A 21,357-nucleotide genomic window follows, 5' to 3' on the forward strand; every position below is an offset into this window, starting at 1 on the left:
TTAGAGTATTAATTTGTTAAACTACTGCAATTACAGAGAATTTTAATAAATATTAAAAGCTGTGAAATTTCTGTACACTAGAGGGTTGATGTCATGTGTGTCCTAGTAAACAAATGACAAAAATGGAAATATTTCTAATTACCATTAGGTGGAAATTATAAGCAGAAATTTCAAGGAATTAAGATTGGAGATTGTTATGGATGGACAAAAGATAAGTATAGGCCTCTTTTGTGACAGGTGCAAATGATTGTATTGTAAACTTAACACACCAGCAAGGAGAAATGTGTGCCGTTGTTTTGTTGAAGGTAGCTTAGTTGTATTCCTCAAAAGTAGTGATATTTTTTTCCACTTACATGTTATTTAAATACTATTTCCAGGTAAATCGGCAAGATGTTAAGAGGAAAATAATCTAAAATCCTAGAGACTAGCACTTAGTGCTTAGTGTTCATTAACTTCCCTGCTTTTCAAACAGTTCTCACTCATTTCTTATGTGTGTGATGTGGTAAGAGTAAAATCTAAGTAATTACAAGCACTGATCCAGACTTCAGGAGAATATGGAAGGATGCTTTTTAGCCAAAGAGAAAATGACAGGACAAGAGGCAGCAGGCACAAACTGCTGAAACAAAGGAGGTTTCGCCTGAACATAAGGAAGCACTTCCCTGTGAGGGTGACTGAGCACTGGCACAGGCTGCTCAGAGAGGCTGTGGAGTCTCCAACCTTGGAAATACTCAGAAGTTGTCTGGACATGGTCCTGAGCAACTGGCTCTAGGTGGCCCTGCTTGAGCAGGGGCTTGGACAAGATGACCTTCAGAGGTCACCTCAAACTTTCTGTGAAATAAAAACTGCTTTATGCACTAACAGCTTGGGGGATTTGTTGTATTTATCATCTGGGGAAAACTCATGGTCATTGAAGAATGTTAAAATGGACAAAGGTATATATTAATGACCTTGGTAATGCAGAAGTATCCCTCTCCAGAAAAATAAGACCTGAAATTCAATAAGGACAAGTTTAAGTTCAGAGATAAATGTTGGGTTGAAGAATTTAAATAGCATATCTAGTTAAGAATGAAAGCAGTTATGTAGGCTACTTGACAAATTGGTTTTTTTCAGCATAATATTTCAAACATTATGTTGTGAAAAGCATATGCAGATAAAAAAGCCAAAGTTTCCTTTCTTTGCCTTAAAGACGCTGTGAACATCTCTTTAATGTTGGGGTTCTGATACTGGACATATGCTTGTGCCTGGCCTCTGTTTAACTTCTAGTAGAGGCTAATGCCTGTTGTCTTAAGGAAGGAGGAACCATTTTCAGATAAAGAATAGATACTTCTGGTGAAGAAATACTATGAAATTGCTGCAGCCAGAGCTTTCCAAAATTGCTGCAGCCCTGTATGAAAGCGCAGCAAAGCTGTGCCTGCCGGTGGAGTTAGGGTTGTAAGGACAGTAGAACGCAGTGGTCTGCCTTGTTAGCGCACCACTGAGTTTCCACTGTGTCTTTCACAAATGGTGTTACAAAGACCCTCAGCCGTGTCCAGATGACGTGTTTGTATCTGTACCTCTCAAATACAGGAAATGCCATCATTTGTATTTAACAGAAAACCCATTCTGACAGCAGTTGTGATTTCTAATGTATCTATAGTGTGCTCTGGTATTGACTGGAAGCCTTGGATATCACACAAGTTATTTGTCAGCACATGATGACTGTTCATCAAAGTGTATCGAGAGAAAGAAAGTGATGATTGAACCTTAAGTCATAGGTTATCTTGGCTTTATTTCCAAGCCTCCCATTAGAGTTGGGAGTCCAATTTCAAGCTGTTTCTTTAGGATATATATTGGGGGAGAAGACCATCAGCTGTGTTTCCTCAGTCGTTGTTGAAAATGTTGGTAATAGATTCCATTTTGTCAGAAAAAGCTTGTAATATTTCATCTTTTTAGTTAAACCTTCACACTTGACCCCACCCCTCCCCCAAATAAATAAAGATCTGCCTGACCTGTGGCTTCTGATCAGATTTTGGCAAAGCTGGGTTGAATGGGAGTGATGTTAAAATACATTTTTTGGCAAGATGTGGAAGATGTATACCTTATGGTCCCTTTTCTGGTCCCTGCTTGAGCAGTGGGGTTGGACAAGGTGACATCCAGAGGTCCCTTCCAACTTCAATCATTCTGTCATTCTGTTACTTGCGGATAACTACTCGTGGTTTTGTTTTCATTTATTTTTCTCCATTTTTGTTTTGGCATTGCATCTTTCCCAAAGCAGTTTGTTACCCTTTGGCGTCACCATGGCCCAATATTTATACAGCGATGTTACTTGCTTCCGTGAAGGAATGATTTTTTTGTCGCGGTTTTGAGATGTTTTTTTTTCCTCAAGCTTTGAACTGCCAAAAGAGAAGAACTCTTTCCAAAACCAGAGAGTAATGCAAAGCACTTCAGTTTTCCAAGGATCTGTAGTTCTAGTATAAGTAGGGAAAAGCTATATTTATAATAGCTATTTGAGAAATCTCACCTCTGAATAGAAATGGGGATGTACATTGTTAGGACTTTTGTTTCTAGATAGAAGATATGAGCATTGCAATCAGGCTGTAATGTAGCTTCTGCAAAATACATCCTTGTTATTGTAAAGGATACTTTACTCATTTATTTTACTGGGCTTACGTGATTCCACTTCTGTGGTCCATGCTTCCTCATACCTTGTTTCATGATGCTGAGAGACAGATGGGCTTTATAGAAAAGTCTCAATTCAGTAGCAGAAGCAAGTTGCTGTAATGCTGGCTTTTGTGACCTCTCTGCTTCAGCAATGAATCTTGAGAGGCTGACGAGAAGTGAGCAGCCCCAGAAGGCTGAGGGACAGACGGCTGTGCCATGGGCTCAGCCACTAGTCTTAGGGCTGCCTCGGAGCTGTTCTGGGTCAGGTCAGAGCAGCTTGAGGAGATCTGGTGCATGCTGTCAGTTTGAATCCAGAAGGAGGAATGCCCCAGGTCTCAAAAGTCTTGGGCAATGTTAAAATGCTGATTGCTGAGAGGTCCCAGTAGAAGCATCTCTGGTAGATGTGCTGTCAGTGGCAGCTTCCCCAACTTGAATTAATTGGACAGAACAACAGAAACACGGTGCTCACTGAATAGAGCATAGAGCAGTTTCGTGTTGGTCCTATGTGCTTTGTTGAAAACTGTCACGCAATTGTACAGATCGGTGTGCTGGCCTACAGTACTGAACTGTTGGCAGTCATGCATTAAAAAGGCCTGTATCTTCAAACAGGGAGGGCAGGAGAAAAGCTTTAGCTACCAGAGGCCTTTATTTTAAGGAAAATTGTTGTGGCTAAGGAAAACCAAATCTTGGCTACTGCTTAGCTGAGTTTTAGTACAGTTTTCACCAAAAAGTGTTTTGTTTTTTTTTTTTTTCCTCAACGGGAAAATTTAACCACATGAACCTACTTTAATCATACATGACAGGAAAGATCTCTTTCCTACAAAAGAAAAAAATCAAGAGGAATAGGTACAAGCAGTCTGCCCTACTAGAAGGCTCTGGTAATACTAGTAGCTTTCTGTGGTTTGCTCCCATTCTGCTTTCTTCATCTCTGGGACTGTTTTTTCAACCATATTAGCACCGAATAGATTAGATATCTGAGGTTTCCTTTATGGAAGAAAGCACTGGGGAAGTGTTACCTCCTTTTGTGGCATCTAGGAATGTGTCCAGAAACTATTTCATTGGGTCTGAGCTAGGCTGAAGTTTAAATATGCATGCCAAAAAAATTAGCACAAAACTCTTGAAACTGAGATCGTAGCTCTTGATTTTTTGTCAGGGGTTGGGGACTAATACAAGATTACAGACTCTGTGTTGAGAGCAAGTGTTTGCATAATGTATATTCTACAGGAGGAACAAAATCTCTTCATGCTGGAGTGTGAAGTGTTTCTTAATTACAGCCTTATTTCATTCTTCTAAGCTTCATAAGAACTCGTGTTCTTTCCAGCTGACTCATTCATTTGAACTCTTCCATGCATCATCTTACCATTTAAAGGGCTTTACTTGGTAACAGTCATCCCTGTATGCTAAGGAATGTATTACTGTATGAGCCTCTCTCTTCTAATAGATCTGACCCCTCAGTTGCAAAATAACACACTCTGGAGTTCTCTGTAAGAGTCCCCTTTCCTCTGATGGCCGTTTTTAATGTAATTTTGAGCTGTTACAAGCTCTTAGCAGCCTGTCAGTAGTTAACTGATATGTGTCTTGTAGAGAATGAAGATTTTTAATAATTCAAGATAAGAATTTTCTATTATATCTGGGAAGAAACTTTAATTATTTCCAGAATATACTGAACTGCTTGGTGCTTATATTGAATTGTGCATGTGGAGTGTTTTCTTCAGCAGCTCTTTAGTTTTGGACTTGTGGCCTGTTTTGAATTTTGTGATGTTGAAACTTGTATCTTTTTGCCACTGCAAAAATTGCTTTCTGGAATACTATTATTAAAGAAAATGCTATGTATTAATAAAATGTATACTTAAAAATGATGTATTTTGACTTTTGTGTCTTCACAGAACCACTCTCATGATCACTTACTAGACACTAGCGACTCAAGAAAACAACAAGCTAATCAGCACAACTACCGTACAAGATACGCAGTAGAAGAAACTGCAAGGCCTGCTGAAGAGTTAGAAAATGGACACAGTTCCTCAGATGTAAGATCCTTATTCATGAGGCAATCTTATATATTCCATTTCTCCTCGTTAAGCTCCTGCTTCAGCTAATTAAACTTTGTTTCTAGTGGAAACTCAGATTACTTTTTTCATTGTGTGTTTTCTTTCACCTCTTTAGAAATTGATGTTGAATTAGGTGTTCACATGCTGTTGTTATGTGTTTAGTTTTGACTAAAAAGTGATGAAAGGGAGAAATGCTCATTTGTAAGGGCATTTTGCAAAGTATATGCGTGCAATGTTAAATCTTCCCTATATTTGTGAGCTTAATCAGTCTGGCCCATGTGGCCTGTCGGTATGGTCACCAGTTCTAGGTGGCCCTGCTTGAACAGGGAGGTTGGGCAATAGTAACCTCCAGAGGTCCCTTCCAGCCTTAACCATTCTGTGCTTCTGTAGCTACAGTGGAGAGATGAGTAATAAGAGTATATAAAGTTTGTACTGGGTTTTTGTTTGATATTAATTGAAAAGATGTAGAAATACTACATTAAAAAGGGCTGGAAGTAGTTTTCAGAAAGGTAAGCTAACATTTTTAAATGGAGATTCAGAAGCACTCAGGTCTCCACTGGCTATATGTTTAAAAAAAAAAAAAAAGTTGCTCTACACTGTGCATCTGTCCAGGCATAGATATTTTCTTACTTCATTTCATTTAATTAAGTCCATTGAAGTAAGTATCTGCAAATTAAAATGCCTTTTTAACAACATAAAGCTTTTATAATGCTATATGGTTATAACAGATATAAAGCCTAGAAGAGTCTTAGTCATATTGTCATGTACTGTAACTTTTTTGAGTTCCAAAGAAAATGCTTTCTTTTTCCTTGCCTCCTTCTCTGCTCCCCCCCCCCCCCCCTCCCTTGTTAGGAAGGGGAAGTAGTTGTTGCCAGTGGTGGAACATCAGAAGATGATGAAAGAGCATGGCACAGTGATGGCAGTTCTAGGTAAGTGACAGTATACCTTACAGAGCAAAATCCTGCTGGTAAATTTTAAATAATCTTCTCTGTAACCAGTTAATTGGTAATAACTAAAACTTGTACACAGTTTGAAGAAAAGATGAAAAAGAACTTAAAACTTTCAGGATTTCATTTTCAGCTATATTATTAATAACTAGAATTTAGAGAAGGTTTCATCCTTGTTTGCCAGAAGCAGAACTATTTCCGATTGGTTTTGCAGGAGGGTTATTCTTTGCAGGTACACACACGCTTTAACTGACCATGTGAACAGTGGATTTACTTCTAGTGATGCTAGACGTTAAGCTTCTTACAAGACTGAATGATCTCAAGGCTTTTGGTTTGCTACCATTTAAACTGTAGACAGAATATAGGGTTTTAGGCACGGGTTTTAACTATTAAAGTACTGGAGTTACCTAGACTGTTAACTGTTGTCTCATATTGGGTTATATTCTAAAATCCAATGCACTCTGAATTGCTTTTTAACTTTTTTTTTAAAAATTTCTTTTTTGTTTGATATATCATACGTAGTGACTACTCTAGTGATTATTCTGACTGGACGGCAGATGCAGGAATCAATCTGCAACCACCAAAGAAAATTCCTAAAATTAAAACAAAGAAAGCAGAAAGTAGTTCAGAGGATGAAGAAGGACCTGAAAAACAAAAGAAGCAAATTAAAAAGGAAAGGAAAAAAGGGATTGAGGAGAAAGATGGCCCATCAACATCACCAAAGAAGAGGAAACCCAAAGAGAGAAAACAAAAGGTTAGATGTTCTTTGTATGTTACAGGATGCTCACTCCTGCTGTCTTAGAAAGAATTAGATGAATGATTCAGTTACATATACAACTTAATATTGTCTAATTTGAAAACACATCATGACTTTCACTAGTAATAAATGGTAATTACTGACTCTTGTAAGTCAAATGATAGATCGCTATAATTATATGCTTTCTAAATATGGTGCGTTTCACTTAAGGAACACTTTTAATGTCGTTAACACCATCTTTTCTCAGACCAGAAACTTCCTTTCTATGGATATGTTGAGTATTGGTATAACATGTGCCTCTGTTTTTTCAGCTGTACTGACTGTCTCCCCGCTTAGTTACAATTTCTTTTAGGTCTGCACAATCATGTAGTTTTTCTCTGTCAATTCCACAATGTATGATATTCGCATTATGCTTGCCACTGTAATTCCATCAAGGGGAATTTCAATTGATCAGGGTTGAGTTGTTATCTGTTTGTGTTTTGTTTGCTTTCTAATACAAGCATGTCATTCCAGTTTAGATCAGTACACAGAAGTTTCCAGTGACTCTTGTTATTTTCAGTGTGTTGTGTGTTTTGGTGGGGGGGTTGTTTTGTTTTGTTTTTTAATTGTTAGATCAGAAAACTTGGGTACTTCATTCTTTCTTTACAGAGACCAGAAGTGATTTATCTAGTAGATGCTAATTGCTTTCATAAGCTCATACCTTCTAATTTTGCAATGCCCAAGGAAATGAACTGTATGATCTAACTGAATTACTGTATTTTGCTTATTTATAAGATTAGGAGTCCTCAGCATTCCTTAAGATTGTTATTTTAGCATTTGGGCCCTGATTAAAGGTAGACTGACAAAACAGCTGTTTAAATATGCAGGTTGGCATAGTATCAGCTTTACTGCGAATCTTTGGGAAGACATGCAGGATGTTAGATGGTAGTCTTTACTGTTTGATTAGGCTACTTTTTGTTTCTTGTATGCAGTTGTTGGTTGTAGTGTCAATACTAATACTGTCTTGGTATTTACAGTCTGAAACCAGAAGAAGGTATGAGATCAGGAAAATAGATGGTGTTTTGGTTTTTTTTTTTATGATTGAAAGCTCTAGATTGGGTTTTTATTACAAAATACAAGACTTCCTGACAGCCTAGTATATCCGCTTAAATTAAAGTTGAACTGAATGTTTTGGGAATCTTGCATCTGTTTTGGTCCCAGTTATCGAGATCCAGGAGGTCTTTGATTCCAAAAATATCATACTTAGATATTTCCGATTTTTTTAAATATGACAGGCCCCATTCTTGAATCACAAGAAAATATTAGGCTAGAAGGAATATCAGAAAATCATCCCTCTTCCCTCTGCCCCTAGGTAGGATTAATTATACCTGTCATTCCTGACAGATGTTTGTCTTTGAAGTTTCTTGTTGTGGAGATTCTACCTCCTTACCGGGCAGAGAGCTCACAGTCCTTACTGGTAGAAGGTTCTTCCTGTTACCTGAACCTGGATCAAAATTAGGGCTTTCCATTGGGGAAAGAAGTTTTGACCGTCTTTGTAGCCAGGCACAGAATCTTAGGAATTAAGAAAGGAGTAGTGAAAGAATGTCATTCTTCTCTATTAATGCATGGGCTGTTGAGATCTTGAATGGTGCTTACATTTCTAATCCCCCTCCACCAAAAATCAGTCTAAAAAATGATACAGCAGTGAAGAAGGGAAAGAAAGGAGCACCCAGAAAGATCAAAGGACACAGAATATTTTTTTCTTTGGGGCAGACACAAAGAGGCTGACGGTTATAAGGGAGAGAGTTTGGAGGAGATATGATAAAAAAGCTTTTCTAAAACTATGAATGGTTTAGAAATTAATAAATGCAGAATTATTTCCTTCATTATTTTGTTACAGTGAGAACTAACACCCAATGGCACAGACAGGAAGCTCAAAAAAGAGCCCTTTCCCCATTCAACCCCCACCCCCCAAAAGCAAACAAAAACCCCAAACCACCTGAGCATGTAATCAGGTTGTGGAACTAATTACTAAAGGATTTAGTAGAGTTTCAGAAAAGATTAGACAAATTCACTGGGACTAGTCTCTTCCTGGTGATTAACTGTGGTGGCCTGAGTTCAGGCTTGGCTTCCAGAGGGTCTTAAACTGATAATTAATGTGTGAAGTTATAACAAGGAAAGATTTTCTGTTGAAAGGCTATTTCTTATTACCTTCCCATAATTCACCAATGAGGTAGACAGACTTTGCTCTGACACAGTGCATGAGTTTTTTGCAAGACAGACCTGATTGAACCTGAAAATCCACAAGGTGCTTCTGTGTCAGTGATTTATTGCAATGGAGAGGCTCTGTTTTGATTTTGTTTGTTTGATTTTAACTGTGTGTATGCTTTTTCCTGTGGTACACACTGGCGCTCCAGGGGTGGACTCAAAGCAGTTCCAATCCTGGTGAAACCGCATTTGAATTTGTGCAATGGAGTTACACTTGGGGTATCCCATTTGCAGTCAGGGGATGCAGGGTCTTCCATCAGTGGCTATGTGGAGTGGATTTCCGTACGGCCATCCAAGGTTGCTTTCTATACATGCAGAAGATGCTGTTAATAATGTCAAAGCAACCTTGTTTGGATGGTTCTACAAAAACCTGCTTTATCTGGCCTATTAGGTCCAGACATGCATTGTGCACCTAGAACCAGAAACTGCAGCGAGCTTCATTACTTATAAATACATGATGTGGACATACAATCTGAAAATGCACTTCCACAGCACGTCTAAGTAAATATGCCAGTAGGTAACGTGAATGTACCCAGTCCAGGTCATTTCCACATGCTTTACCTCTGTTTATGTTTGTTAATCTCCTCTTCCTCATTTTGCAGGGTTCCTTAACCGGAGGCAGCTGTATAGTTGTAGTGTCTTATGGGCCAAGGCAACTGTGTGATACTGGTTAAAGAGAATGGCATATTTCAGTTCTATCTTTTTGGGCATGAGATGTAGTTACTGGAGTGTTAATAAATTCAGTCTTTGTTAGAAGAGCTCCACCACCACACCTAAAACCAACAAACTAAAAAAACCCTTAAAAACCCACTTAGTTTTTCAGATTGTTAGTGTTTTTGGTCTTAGTGTTACTGTAAGCAGTTAAGTTTTACCTTCACACTGGCAATAATTTCCTTTTTACATTAAATACACCTAAGAAATGGCAGTTGGTTTTAATAAAACGCTTCCCAAAATACAAGGCTTCACCAAATGTTAGCTTATTCATATTAATCTTCTGTGTGCATTTTCTTCAGAGGCTGGCTGTAGGAGTTCTGGCAGAAAATGGTTTGACACTGGAAGAATGGCTGCCTTCAGCATGGATTACAGACACTGTTCCTCGTCGGTGCCCATTCGTGCCACAGATGGGGGATGAGGTACTGTAGTTTTTCCCTCTGTGTTCTTGCTTATTTCAGCTTGGTTTTGCCTCTTTTATTTTCATCTGTGCATTTTTTCCAGAGATTTATTATTAGAATATTTTGGATTTTCTTCAAAACATTCTTTGATTTGGCTAAAATTTGCTTTCACTTCCTTTAGCCTTTCCCACACTTAAAAATATTCTGCACAGTCTTGCTTTGACCTTTTTTTTTATTTCATGCTGTTGCAGTAGCATTCCTTCTTGTACTATGTTCAGCGTGTTAATTTCCTTATGATGTGTATACAAGCTGTGAGAGATGCTTTATCTAGTGAAACTAGTCCTTAGTTGTAGAGCGTCTTGTATGCTGAAGAATAGATAAGAAATCAACTATGAATTTAAGTTGTTTGGAAAACTTTACTTGGAGACTTGAAGTAAAAACCAGGAACTTCTGGAGGAGGGTGTGTTTTTGTATGGTGTTGTTTGTTTTGTTTTGGTTTTTTTTAAATTCATTTGTTCTGAAGAAAAACTCCGATATTGTCCTTTTCACTTGTGTTTCTGGTATTAGAAAACTTCTGCTGGTCTCTTACAACACAAAACCACAAGAGAAGTTTTGTATGTATGTATTTTATACAAACTAGACTGTAAACACTTTGTAAACGTGGCCCAAATGTCTCAAAATACAGTAGCAAAAGGACACCCACCAGTTTCTACTTTAGAATATACGGCATGTGAGCATTACAGTGATTTGTATGAATAAGTAGTATCAGATAGAAGGCAATCTTGAAAACCAGAGTCTGTGCATGTTTCCTAAAATCCCCTGAAGTAAAATAAGAGGAAATAGCTGGCTTATGCTGTAACACGTAGTCTGTTGGCTCTTCGGGGAGCAGCACGTTTCTGAGGTACTAAACAGAGTTCTTGTATAGCTTACACCTTCAGAGTGCAGTTGGAGAAATACTTGATGTGGTGTCAAAGTTGACTACCGTTGGTCCTGAGCTAGAGCTGTTGTAGGCGCCTCCTTAGAAACTGCATCAGGAGCAGAGGCTGCATGTGCGAGCAGTTTTGTTTTTACTGGATCACTTCACTGATGCAGTTCGTAGCACAGCTATGCGAAAATTGCGTTGGCCTCGCTAGTGAGGGAGGGAAGGAGCACTTCAAGTTGAGAGTTGCAACTGGAGGAAATGCATACGTATTTCTACCCTCCAGCACGTGTGTTTTGGAGACTGTGCTGTTCAAAAGATCAAGTCCAAATAAATATATTTGGTGCCTGATACCATCTGGATACAGTGAAGCAGCCAAGGATTTATCTGTACCATATTACTCAGGAGACTTTAACATCGTATCGGTTTAGTAAGATAAACTGGTGTGTTTGGTTTGGCACCTGCTGAATCGCATGTGCGGTGTGTACTAGGAATATCTAAGTAGGCTGCATTCTTTTGCTGAAAAATGCTTTATATTGGGAAACAGAAAATTTCCTGTCCCGTGCCTAGAAAGCAGGAGTAGTTGCATCAATAGAGAGTATGCCTGTAATCAAGCTGCTCTGTCTAAAATTCCATCTCTGATACTTGCCCTCTCCAGATTTGATTAAGATGTGAAAAGAAGCTATTCATCTAGAAAGTTACTTTTGAGATTCACAGAAATAAAAGATCAGTTTAATTAGAGAAATATGATGAGAAGAGGTCTCGCGTGGCCTTCGAACATTTTGGTGGGTGATTGGTATGTTTTATAAGATTTGGGAGATGTTTCAAATTCATTCTCTTACAGCAGTGCAAACAAGTAAGAAAAAACAGTGGTGCTATATTTAGTTATACTCAGTGCGTAAGAATAGCACGTACCATCCCTTTTCCCTTTCTGAATGCTGCCACTTACAGACCTTTGTCATGTGTCCTGAGGAACAGTGGAAACACACCAGAGAGATGGGACTGCAATTTCCCTGTCTGGTTATCGAAGTACAATGCATATTCTTTGTAGTATTCTGCCATGAACACGATAAAGAATGCTTGTGTCTGGATACTACAGCAAACATGCAGAAGCAGGAATTTATCAAGATGAAAAATATAATTTCCTGGGAAAAGGCACGAACTCTTTTCCACACAGATATCTAATTTGTTCTTCTGACAGAAGATGCAATGCTTAGAGCCATCTACAAAATAAAAATGTTTCACTTCTGTGAACAGTGGGTTGAATTTATGTAGAGGTTTAGCAGAAACAGTAAGTGTAGGAGGAATTGTTTGTAGCCTGTGCCACTAAGTGTATTTTTTTGGTTTGATTCACTGGAAGGTGCAGTAAACAATTGTCACAACATTGAAAGTGTAATTTAAATTAGCATTACTTTAGAACTGTCTCTCAGTAGCCTCTGTTCCTCTTCCTGCCAGTTAGATTCTAACAGTGCATAGGAGGTTCTCACAGCTTTCATGCCTTCTGTAACTACTGTGTGTTTTTTCCCTGCGAGGATATTGTACATGTTGAATACTCTGAAAAACAAGAGTTTAAAAAAGTTGTGGTGCGGAGTGAAGCTGAAGAGTCCTTCTCCATTTAAAAAAAAAATTTGCCATGTGACATTAAGAAAGTTCAGTAACTGTTAATGTAGAAACTTGGCAGACACTTGTTTATAATGTTTTATGATACAACAGTTTTGGAAAGCATGTGGAAATACAAATATTAGTGTGTTTATTTCTATAAATGTATTTTAAATCTTACCGAGGGCTTTTCACTCTGCTTTTTTCTCTTGTGTTAGGCCTTTACATTTAAGCTATTGTTTCCTTATCCTACTTAATGGAAATCCCGTGTTTATGGCTTGGGGCACTTTTAGAGGATTTTTTTGTTTGGAATGCATCATACCTGGAATACAGCATACCTGGAACACAGCTGTTCAGCAGATATTTATTCTAATCAGTTGGAGGAACCTCTGTTTTGCATTTCAGATACATTCCTTGAATATATGTTCTTACTACTTCATTACAGTGATGGTTTATAACAAAAACATTCATCCACATGGTATCATATACAACAGGATCAAAGTAAAACTAATAGACTCTGGATGTCTGAACCGTGGCAATTTATAGTGGAAGGATTTGAAAATTTTTAATAAGCACTTGAAATGTCTGTTTTCAGTTTGTTCATTTCTTTGTTAGGCTGTTCGGTGGTGTGGAAGCTAACACCAAAATCTTACCAGAACAATAACAAACAGTTGAATTTTCCTTCTAGAATATATTACTTGTTCAAAAAAGATATGATTAGCCAGATAGTGAATTTTAGTCATACTTGATTGTCATCTTAGGGCTGTCCTACAGTGATGAATAACCATGTGGATTAGTGGAATTCATGTTACTGTCATTGAACTGTTCTATAGTGCAATGATAAATAGATGTTTTTGTTATTGATTTTGGTTTTGTCTCGCATGTGTAATGTAGGATATTTTGCTCAAAGGTAAAATGCTGTTCTAAATCTTTCCTACTTTTTCTGTAAACGTTTCTATGATACCTGCTTTCATTGTCCACCACTTAATTTTTTGAGAATCAGTAACTTTTGCAAGAAAACAGAGAGGAAAAATGTTGATGATAACATAGAAAGTACATGCATTGTATGGCAGCGATATGCTAGCATTTCAACTCCTCAAAGTCATTGTGCGATATCTGTCACATTTCACTTTTAGGTCTACTATTTCCGACAAGGTCATGAAGCATATGTAGTAATGGCTAAGAAGAACAAAATATATAGTATTAATCCCAAAAAACAACCATGGCAGAAAATGGAATTACGGGTATGACTTCTTTTTCATTTTTACTTCGTGTCTTAATATTTAAAAAAAGTTTTGAAACTAACTGAAAGAAGATTCTTGATACAGGTGTTTCTAATGTACTCTTAATATTTTAAGATAAGGGGGAAAAGTTAACTTAATAAATAGTGAAATGAAATCAGACCTTAAACTGTACTTTCTCTTGCATTTGCTTGAGCAGATGAAGTGGCTATACTTCATAGCATAATATTCTTGAAACAAGTTGCATTGTGAAATAATAGCTTGTTTTGAAAGACGAAATTTCAGATACTTGATTTTGACATGTTCTAGCAGAATCCGGTCTTTTCAGTATACTCATATTTTCATGTTTTAGGAAGTTGTTATAGTCATCTTAACTTCAGTAGTGGTACATAAGATTTTGTTTATTCCAGGAGCAAGAGCTGATGAAAATAGTTGGGATTAAGTATGAAGTGGGATTGCCTACTCTCTGCTGTCTTAAACTAGCTTTTCTTGACCCTGATACGGGTAAACTGACTGGAGGATCATTCACCATGAAGTAAGGAAAGCAATATTATATTCAAACTGGGGGCTTGCTTGTGGGGAGGAGGCAGGGGGTGAAAGTTAAGAGATACCATTGATGTTGTGACTTGAGCTTTTGAAGTGTTGAATTCAAAGTGTTAAATTTTTATGTTAAGTGCTTCATGCTTTTGCTGTTTTATCGCTTAATAGTTGTATGTTCTGTTGCAATTAGGTACCATGATATGCCAGACGTGATAGACTTCCTAGTTTTGAGGCAGCAGTTTGATGATGCAAAACACAGGCGATGGAATATAGGTGAGTTGTGGTGGGAGTTTTTCGGTGGTGTTTTTTGTTTGTTTTTCTAAGTGTCTACCTAACTTCACAATAACTTATTAAAAAGTAGGTTATGGTAAATAAATCCTAATACTGTGCTGAAATCGGAGAATAAGATCTCCATATGCGGATGTGGAGTCCTACTTTGTCCTTGACAGCAAGCAAACAAAATACTGAAGGTGATCTGTAAAAGAAAGCGCAAAGAAAAATCTCAGTTGTGTGTTTGCAGAGAGGAATTAAGAATACTTTTTAGAAATACGTGTTTATTGGTAACTGATAACTTATTGTAGCCTATGTATTGCTTATCTCTCTTGTTGGATTGAAGGCCCTCTTACAAGTGCATTGCTACTAGAATTTTTTTCCCCAATTTCTGGAGTTTCTGCTGGAAATACAGAAACACATTCTCCACCATTTGAAATTCATGATCCCTAGATTGTGCAAAGAGAATGCCCTTCCCATATCTTTTTACTCATTTGAATTCTGTTCTAAATCTCATATGGTTTACCTTCATTACAGCGTATATAATTATAATTCACTGCCATATGATGTGGGGATCCTTTTGATTCATTTTACTTTGCCCATGCTTAGTTATTTCAAAGTGTTGGATACTGGAGAATTTCCATGACACGCACGTCCTCCAGTCAGATCTATTTCCTAGTCATCTTTTCCGTATGATAACAAAGATCAGCTTTCAACAATGAGGTCTAACTAGGGGGAGAGAAAGCTACATTATGAGAAAATGATCCTCTAAAGTGTGGGGTTTTTTTTTTAGGAGGTCAGGAAATACACATGTTCTCATTCGTAAGAACAGCCTTAGATTGTCCCTGAAACTTAAAAGATTAAGCAAGTATTACTGATTCTTAGAGTTCAGGACGAACTCTATTCCCCTAAGAAGGAAATCTGTATACGATAACGTGTTTACAGAATTACAGGCACTGTTAAGTTCTTTACAGTATCTCAGTATATTCTGTGAAGTGACATGCTCCCGGAAGTAAAATATTGATAGCCTTCATTTTTTTTTTTTAAAGGACATCTCAATAGTAAACACTTTTTCTGTAAAGTAGCAGTGATTACTGTACCAACTCAATTCCTGTGGTTTTTCCATTCAGGAGCCGTGGCTAGCATGCACACAGCTGACTTGGCAGCATTGCTTGCCACTTCAGGCAAAGCATCATATAGGAGAATGGAGGATTTTAATGCAGCAACATGGTGGTGTATCTGATTACCTGTGTAGAAACAATTGATACACGACATACATTTCCACAAATACACTGCCTACTTACTTAGTCTGTTAGCTGTTTTCTTTTCAAAGTGCTGTCCTCTCCTAAGTTCATTGTAGCTAAGTAACCTGAAGAAATGGCACAGCTGGATATTGAAAGCTCTTTTTTATTGTTTCTTACCTTACTTTTCTGCCAGGAAAGATGAATTGATCTCTTGTCCTGTGATGTACATCATGATATCCTTGCTTAGGATGTGTGCCTTAGCAGTAGATGTATAAATTCTATGATGCCATCTTAATAAGTTCCGTATCATCTCATACTTTATGTTGCATTGTCCGAAAAGACAGCTAGTCTTCAATTCTGTAGGGAATTTGGGAAAGACTCTAGGCTTGTGATTCAATAGGAAATGTAAACCTTGATTTCTTCTATAAATATCGTCTCAGTTTAAAGATCCCTTAAGAGGCAAGGTTGGTCAACATCTACTAATGTGTCACCAAGCATTCGTCTTTCCTAATGGTTATGGATCTGTGGTCTTGTCCTCCTCTGCCATGCCACACACGTTTTCCCACTAGATCATGCCAGCAGTAGAGAATGACTGCCATACCTTGTATGCGAACAGCCTAGCCAGAAGTCATCTGTCAGCCGTCGTGATAGAAATCTAGGAGCAGTGGAGGGACTTTGAAATGTTACCTTTGCTACTCTCAAGACTTTGAGCACAAGTAGCATGTCCTTCCTAGCCTGGCAGCTGTATTTCTAGAAACTTGCAGTGTGGAAAGAATCGGAGCTACACAAAAAGCATTGAAAGTGCCAGAATCTTTTATGAAGCCTTCAATGTAAATAATGTGTGTTTCAGGCCAGCAGCATCTAATACCAACTTGTAACTGACAAGTGTGTGTTAGAGTTCATTCTTCAGTTCCTCTTTTGGTTGGTAAAATAGTGGTAAAATAGTCTCCTCCTTTGAGACCGTATGAAATGCTAAAGCAAAGATAGCAAAGACACTGCTGTTAAAACTGTTACAGCTCTTCCAGGAGCCTTTCAGAGTGCTACCCTGCTCTTCACATTGACAACTTGGATATTTTACTAGGGTATGCTTATGTGCTTGGAACAAATCGTGCATTGTTTTGTTGCAGTGTGGAACACAATATAAAAAATGTTCCTTGAAAGTAGATCGTATTTTCTACCAAGATAAGGAGGAATGCCTTAGAACTGTACATGAAACTATTCCTGAGTATTTAACCATGTGGACTGGAAATCCCCAAGATTTATCTGACATGCTCAAGTCTTCTAAACTTTTGCCATAGTTCTTCATCAACAAACTGATTTTTTTTTTTTTTTTTTCCATGTCATGCAGTTCCTCGTTTGTCTTTTCAGGGCTACTGTTACTATCTTTTCTTATTCCTTTATGATTTCTGGCACTTAGCTGACAAATCAATATTTTTATAGCTACTATTTGGAGGAACATTGGATATTAAGTTTTCTGACTCCATTTTAAGTCATTAAAACATTGATCTTTTAACTGATAACAATCCTTGGTGTTTTGGTGGGGGTTTTTTGGGTTGTGGGTGGTTTTTTCCTTTTGTTTGATGTTTTTTGTTTTTGATTTTTTTGTGTGTGTGGTGTGTTTTTGTTTTTGTTTGGGTTTTGTTTGGTTTAGGTGAAGGATATTTGCTTATCTGATATTTGTATTTTTTAATGTTAAACGTGTATTAATGTATGAATACTTTCAGAAAGAACAAACTTAGAAGGCTTGAGAAGTGACAGGTTATTATTTCCATATAGATTCTATTTATTGCATATCTTTGCCTTATTATAGTTTAACTACTGATTAATACTTGGGCTAAAAGCTTTTGCTGTATGTCTTAGACAGGTGTGCATACCTGTCTCTTCATGTAGCAGCCACTTCAAGTTCAACATACATTTTATATTTTCATCAAGCTAATGTCATCTGGTGATTTACAGTTCTGGAAAATTATGCTAAATCCTTCTTCTAGTAAGAATTTCTGATCTGCTGTCTGCATAGATGAGATGACACAGAGGACATTGGAAAAATAGTGATTCAAGAGAGAGTTCTGTGGGCTTTTTCAATCATACTGTTTTCTGCTTTAGTGTTCTGTCCATAGGAATGCTGTTGAGAAATCAGAAGTGGCTGCCAGTATACACTCCTTTAAGTGGTTTTGATCTGCTTAATGTTCAGCCCCACGAAGGCACTCACAGTTGTACCTACACACATTTCTTTGTAAAACTGATCACTAGGGAATGCCATATTGGGAGACTGTACTTCAAGAGCTCTTCAGAATAATTTATTCCTTTAAAATAAAGCCTTAGCCCTTATTTACATTTTTGATCTCTCATTTCAGATATTTCTGATGTGCTTGGTTCTACTACATTCAGCTCAATTAGAACTATTAATGGAAGCTTTGTAATTGTCCTAGAATTACTTGAAATCCATTAGATTTAAAAAAAATGCAGTAAAGTGGAATATTTTTGAGAATATAAATGCTTCCTATTAATTCAGACAACTGCAGCAAGCATTTGGGCAGAATGTGCATATACTCAGAATCAGAATCAACCAGGTTGGAAGAGACCTCAGGGATCATCGAGTCCAACCGTTGCCCTTACACCACCCTGTCAACTAGACCATGGCACTAAGTGCCATGTCCAGTCTTTTCTTAAACACATCCAGAGATGGTGACTCCACCACCTCCCTGGGCAGCCCATTCCAATGTCTAATAACCCTTTCTGAAAAGAAATTCTTCCTGATGTCCAACCTGAACCTCCCCTGGCGAAGCTTGAGGCTGTGTCCTCTTGTCCTATCGCTAGTTGCCCAGGAGAAGAGGCCAACTCCCACTCCGCTACAACCTCCCTTCAGGTAGTTGTAGACTGCAATAAGGTCACCTCTGAGCCTCCTCTTCTCCAGGCTAAACACCCCCAGCTCCCTCAGCCGTTCCTCGTAGGTCAGACCCTCCAGACCCTTCACCAGCTTGGTCGCCCTCCTCTGGACTTGCTCCAACACCTCAACATCTTTCTTGAAGTGCGGGGCCCAGAACTGGACACAGTATTCAAGGTGCGGCCTCACCAGTGCCGAGTACAGAGGGACGATCACTTCCCTAGACTGGCTGGCTACACTATTCCTAATAGAGGCCAGGATGCCATTGGCCTTCTTGGCCACCTGGGCACACTGCTGGCTCATGTTTAGCCGGCTGTCGATCAGCACCCCCAGGTCTCTTTCCGCCGGGCCGCTTTCTAACCACTCTTCCCCCAGCCTGTAGAGCTGCATGGGGTTGTTGTGGCCAAAGTGTAAGACCCGGCACTTGTTCTTGTTGAACCTCATGCTGTTGGTCTCGGCCCATCTATCTAACCTGTCCAAATCCCTCTGAAGGGCCTTCTTACCCTCCAGCAGATCGACACTGCCACCCAGCTTGGTGTCATCTGCAAATTTACTGAGGGTGCACTCAATCCTTACGTCTAGATCATCTATAAAGATATTGAACAGCACCGGCCCCAGAACTGAGCCCTGAGGAACACCGCTAGTGACTGGCCGCCAGTTGGACTTTGCCCCATTCACCACCACTCTCTGGGCTCGGCCATCCAGCCAGTTTTTAACCCATTGAAGAGTCCACCCATCCAAGCCCCGGGCAGCCAGTTTGTCTAGGAGGATGCTGTGGGAGACAGTGTCGAATGCCTTACTGAAGTCTAGATAGACTACATCCACAGCCCTGCCCTCATCTACTAGGCGGGTCACTTGGTCATAGAGGGAGATCAGGTTGGTCGAGCAGGACCTGCCTTTCATGAATCCATGTGATTCATGAAATCAGATGAATCCAAATAGAACAAACATTGCAGCAGTTGAGAAAGTGTGTGTATATTCAAATCCCATGAAAACAAAAATGTGCAGTTCTTGGAATCTCAAATTACATTTGTTCTTGTATTGAGCGAACTGAATACTTCACTAAATTGTTTCTAAATTCTGTGGCATGTGTTATAGAAAATGTTAGAATTGATGATGATGATGTGCATTACACATATTCTCGTGTAATTTTTTTTAATAACGCTTCTGACCTTTCTTTGGAGCTAGGCGAATGCTTTGCAGTAGTGAAACCATTTCAAGTCATAGTAAATTACTTTGCTAACCTTTTGAAGAAACTTTACTAAATTTTATTCTTTTATCAGTCAGATTGCCTGCATAGTAAAGGGAATGAACCTCTGAGTTACATTTGGGTAGCTGAAAAATCACTTCAGAAAATAAAGAGGAGGAGCTCAGCAGCATATAAAGTATTCCCTGTGCAGAAGTGTCACAGTGCTCAGTTATTTTAAGATAGCATGTAGTGTTTAATGCAAGTAAATTTTAGTCTTAAAAGCTATAGCATTGAAATGTCTTACCTTTTATATGAAATTAAGAAATAAATTCATGTGTAAAGAATATGTAGATAGATTTGCAAATCTTCATTTGTTGTTTTAATGCCGTATTAACTTTCATTTTGGTTTAAAGGCAGCCTTCAGAAAGAATTTAATAATATTTTTTGAAAAACTGAGTATGACTCATGTTTGCCTGTTGATGCTACAAGTGTTCAGAAGGATTTCTGTATTCAAGATCAAGCCAAAGATATCTAAAAACTGCTTTTCTTGGGAGGAGTAAGGTGCCTTGTATTGATTAAATTATTTTGTGTTCTTACTTAGGTGATCGTTTCAGGTCAGTGATAGATGATGCTTGGTGGTTTGGAACAATTGAAAGCCAGGAACCTCTTCAGCCTGATTATCCTGATAGTTTATTTCAGTGCTACAATGTCTGGTTAGCAAATTTATCTTCAATCTTTTATTTTAATTAGTTATTACATTTGAAGTACTGATTGAGCAACTTGCTTTCATTAAATTGTCTTGCACCTCTACTGTACCAGTTTATTATAATACTTTGTGTTACATAAATAAGTTATGTTACAAACATTAAATAATTACATTGTTGAAGCAATATTAGTAGATAATTTAAATGTGGTTGTTTTTAAGCTGGGACAATGGTGATACTGAGAAGATGAGCCCTTGGGACATGGAGCTGATACCAAGTAATGGTATGGTAAATTAATAATATAATTTGCTTTAAGAGGGTGTATTTAAAGAAGAAAAAAAAATTTGTATGGTTTTACCTAAATAATAATGTTTCTCTTGGGGAGTGAAGGGAAGGCCCACAAAGCAGTTGCATTTGAAGAACATCCTTAAGTCAGTTATTAAACTAAAAGTGGATCAGATAAATGAACTGTGAAAAAAATATACAGCCATACTTAGACAAACTAAGTGTATGTTGGAAATAGAAATATTACAAAAACTTATAACAAATGATGTATAGTTAAAGTTAACTTTTTGTAAAGTTAGGGAGGATTGAAGATAAACCTGTGCCACATGTCAGCTTTGAGGAAGGTGGCTGCTCTGAGACCTGTCATCATTCCTGCAGACATTCAGTGCATTGAAGATGCAACGTGTGCCTGTGAGATAGTTTGATAATAGCAGGATTTACTCCCTGTCTAGCCCAGCACATGTGGCAGATAGACATGCTGCAGAGTGGACAGCAGAGCATGAGTACTGTTCACAGACAAGAATGTAGCATTTCTTCTTTCCTCGCGTAGGTTTTTTTTAAAGTTTTCATAAAAGTCTGGTTAAAAAAATTAAGGAGAATCAGCACTTTTTCCTTCTGTTCTCTAGGAAACGTTTGATAATATTGTCACTCATAATCACAGAATCACAGAATGTTAGGGATTGGAAGGGACCTCAAAAGATCATCTAGTCCAATCCCCCTGCCGGAGCAGG

General features: G+C 38.1%; 1 protein-coding gene across 2 annotated transcripts in view; it reads left to right on the forward strand.

Moving 5' to 3' along the window:
- The window catches only part of PHIP (pleckstrin homology domain interacting protein), a 120,740-nt gene that overhangs the window by 77,722 nt on the left and 21,661 nt on the right, over nucleotides 1-21,357 (forward strand). For both annotated transcript variants that reach the window (XM_068424791.1, XM_068424864.1), the window contains exons 21-29: nucleotides 4,527-4,667; nucleotides 5,541-5,617; nucleotides 6,158-6,389; nucleotides 9,653-9,772; nucleotides 13,406-13,513; nucleotides 13,921-14,045; nucleotides 14,241-14,323; nucleotides 20,239-20,350; nucleotides 20,563-20,624. In XM_068424791.1, the coding sequence (XP_068280892.1) occupies nucleotides 4,527-4,667; nucleotides 5,541-5,617; nucleotides 6,158-6,389; nucleotides 9,653-9,772; nucleotides 13,406-13,513; nucleotides 13,921-14,045; nucleotides 14,241-14,323; nucleotides 20,239-20,350; nucleotides 20,563-20,624 (1,060 nt within the window). The remainder of the gene's footprint in view (nucleotides 1-4,526; nucleotides 4,668-5,540; nucleotides 5,618-6,157; nucleotides 6,390-9,652; nucleotides 9,773-13,405; nucleotides 13,514-13,920; nucleotides 14,046-14,240; nucleotides 14,324-20,238; nucleotides 20,351-20,562; nucleotides 20,625-21,357) is intronic.

Source organism: Nyctibius grandis, chromosome 1 (assembly GCF_013368605.1).
Source record: "Nyctibius grandis isolate bNycGra1 chromosome 1, bNycGra1.pri, whole genome shotgun sequence".
Taxonomy (NCBI): Eukaryota; Metazoa; Chordata; class Aves; order Nyctibiiformes; family Nyctibiidae; genus Nyctibius; species Nyctibius grandis.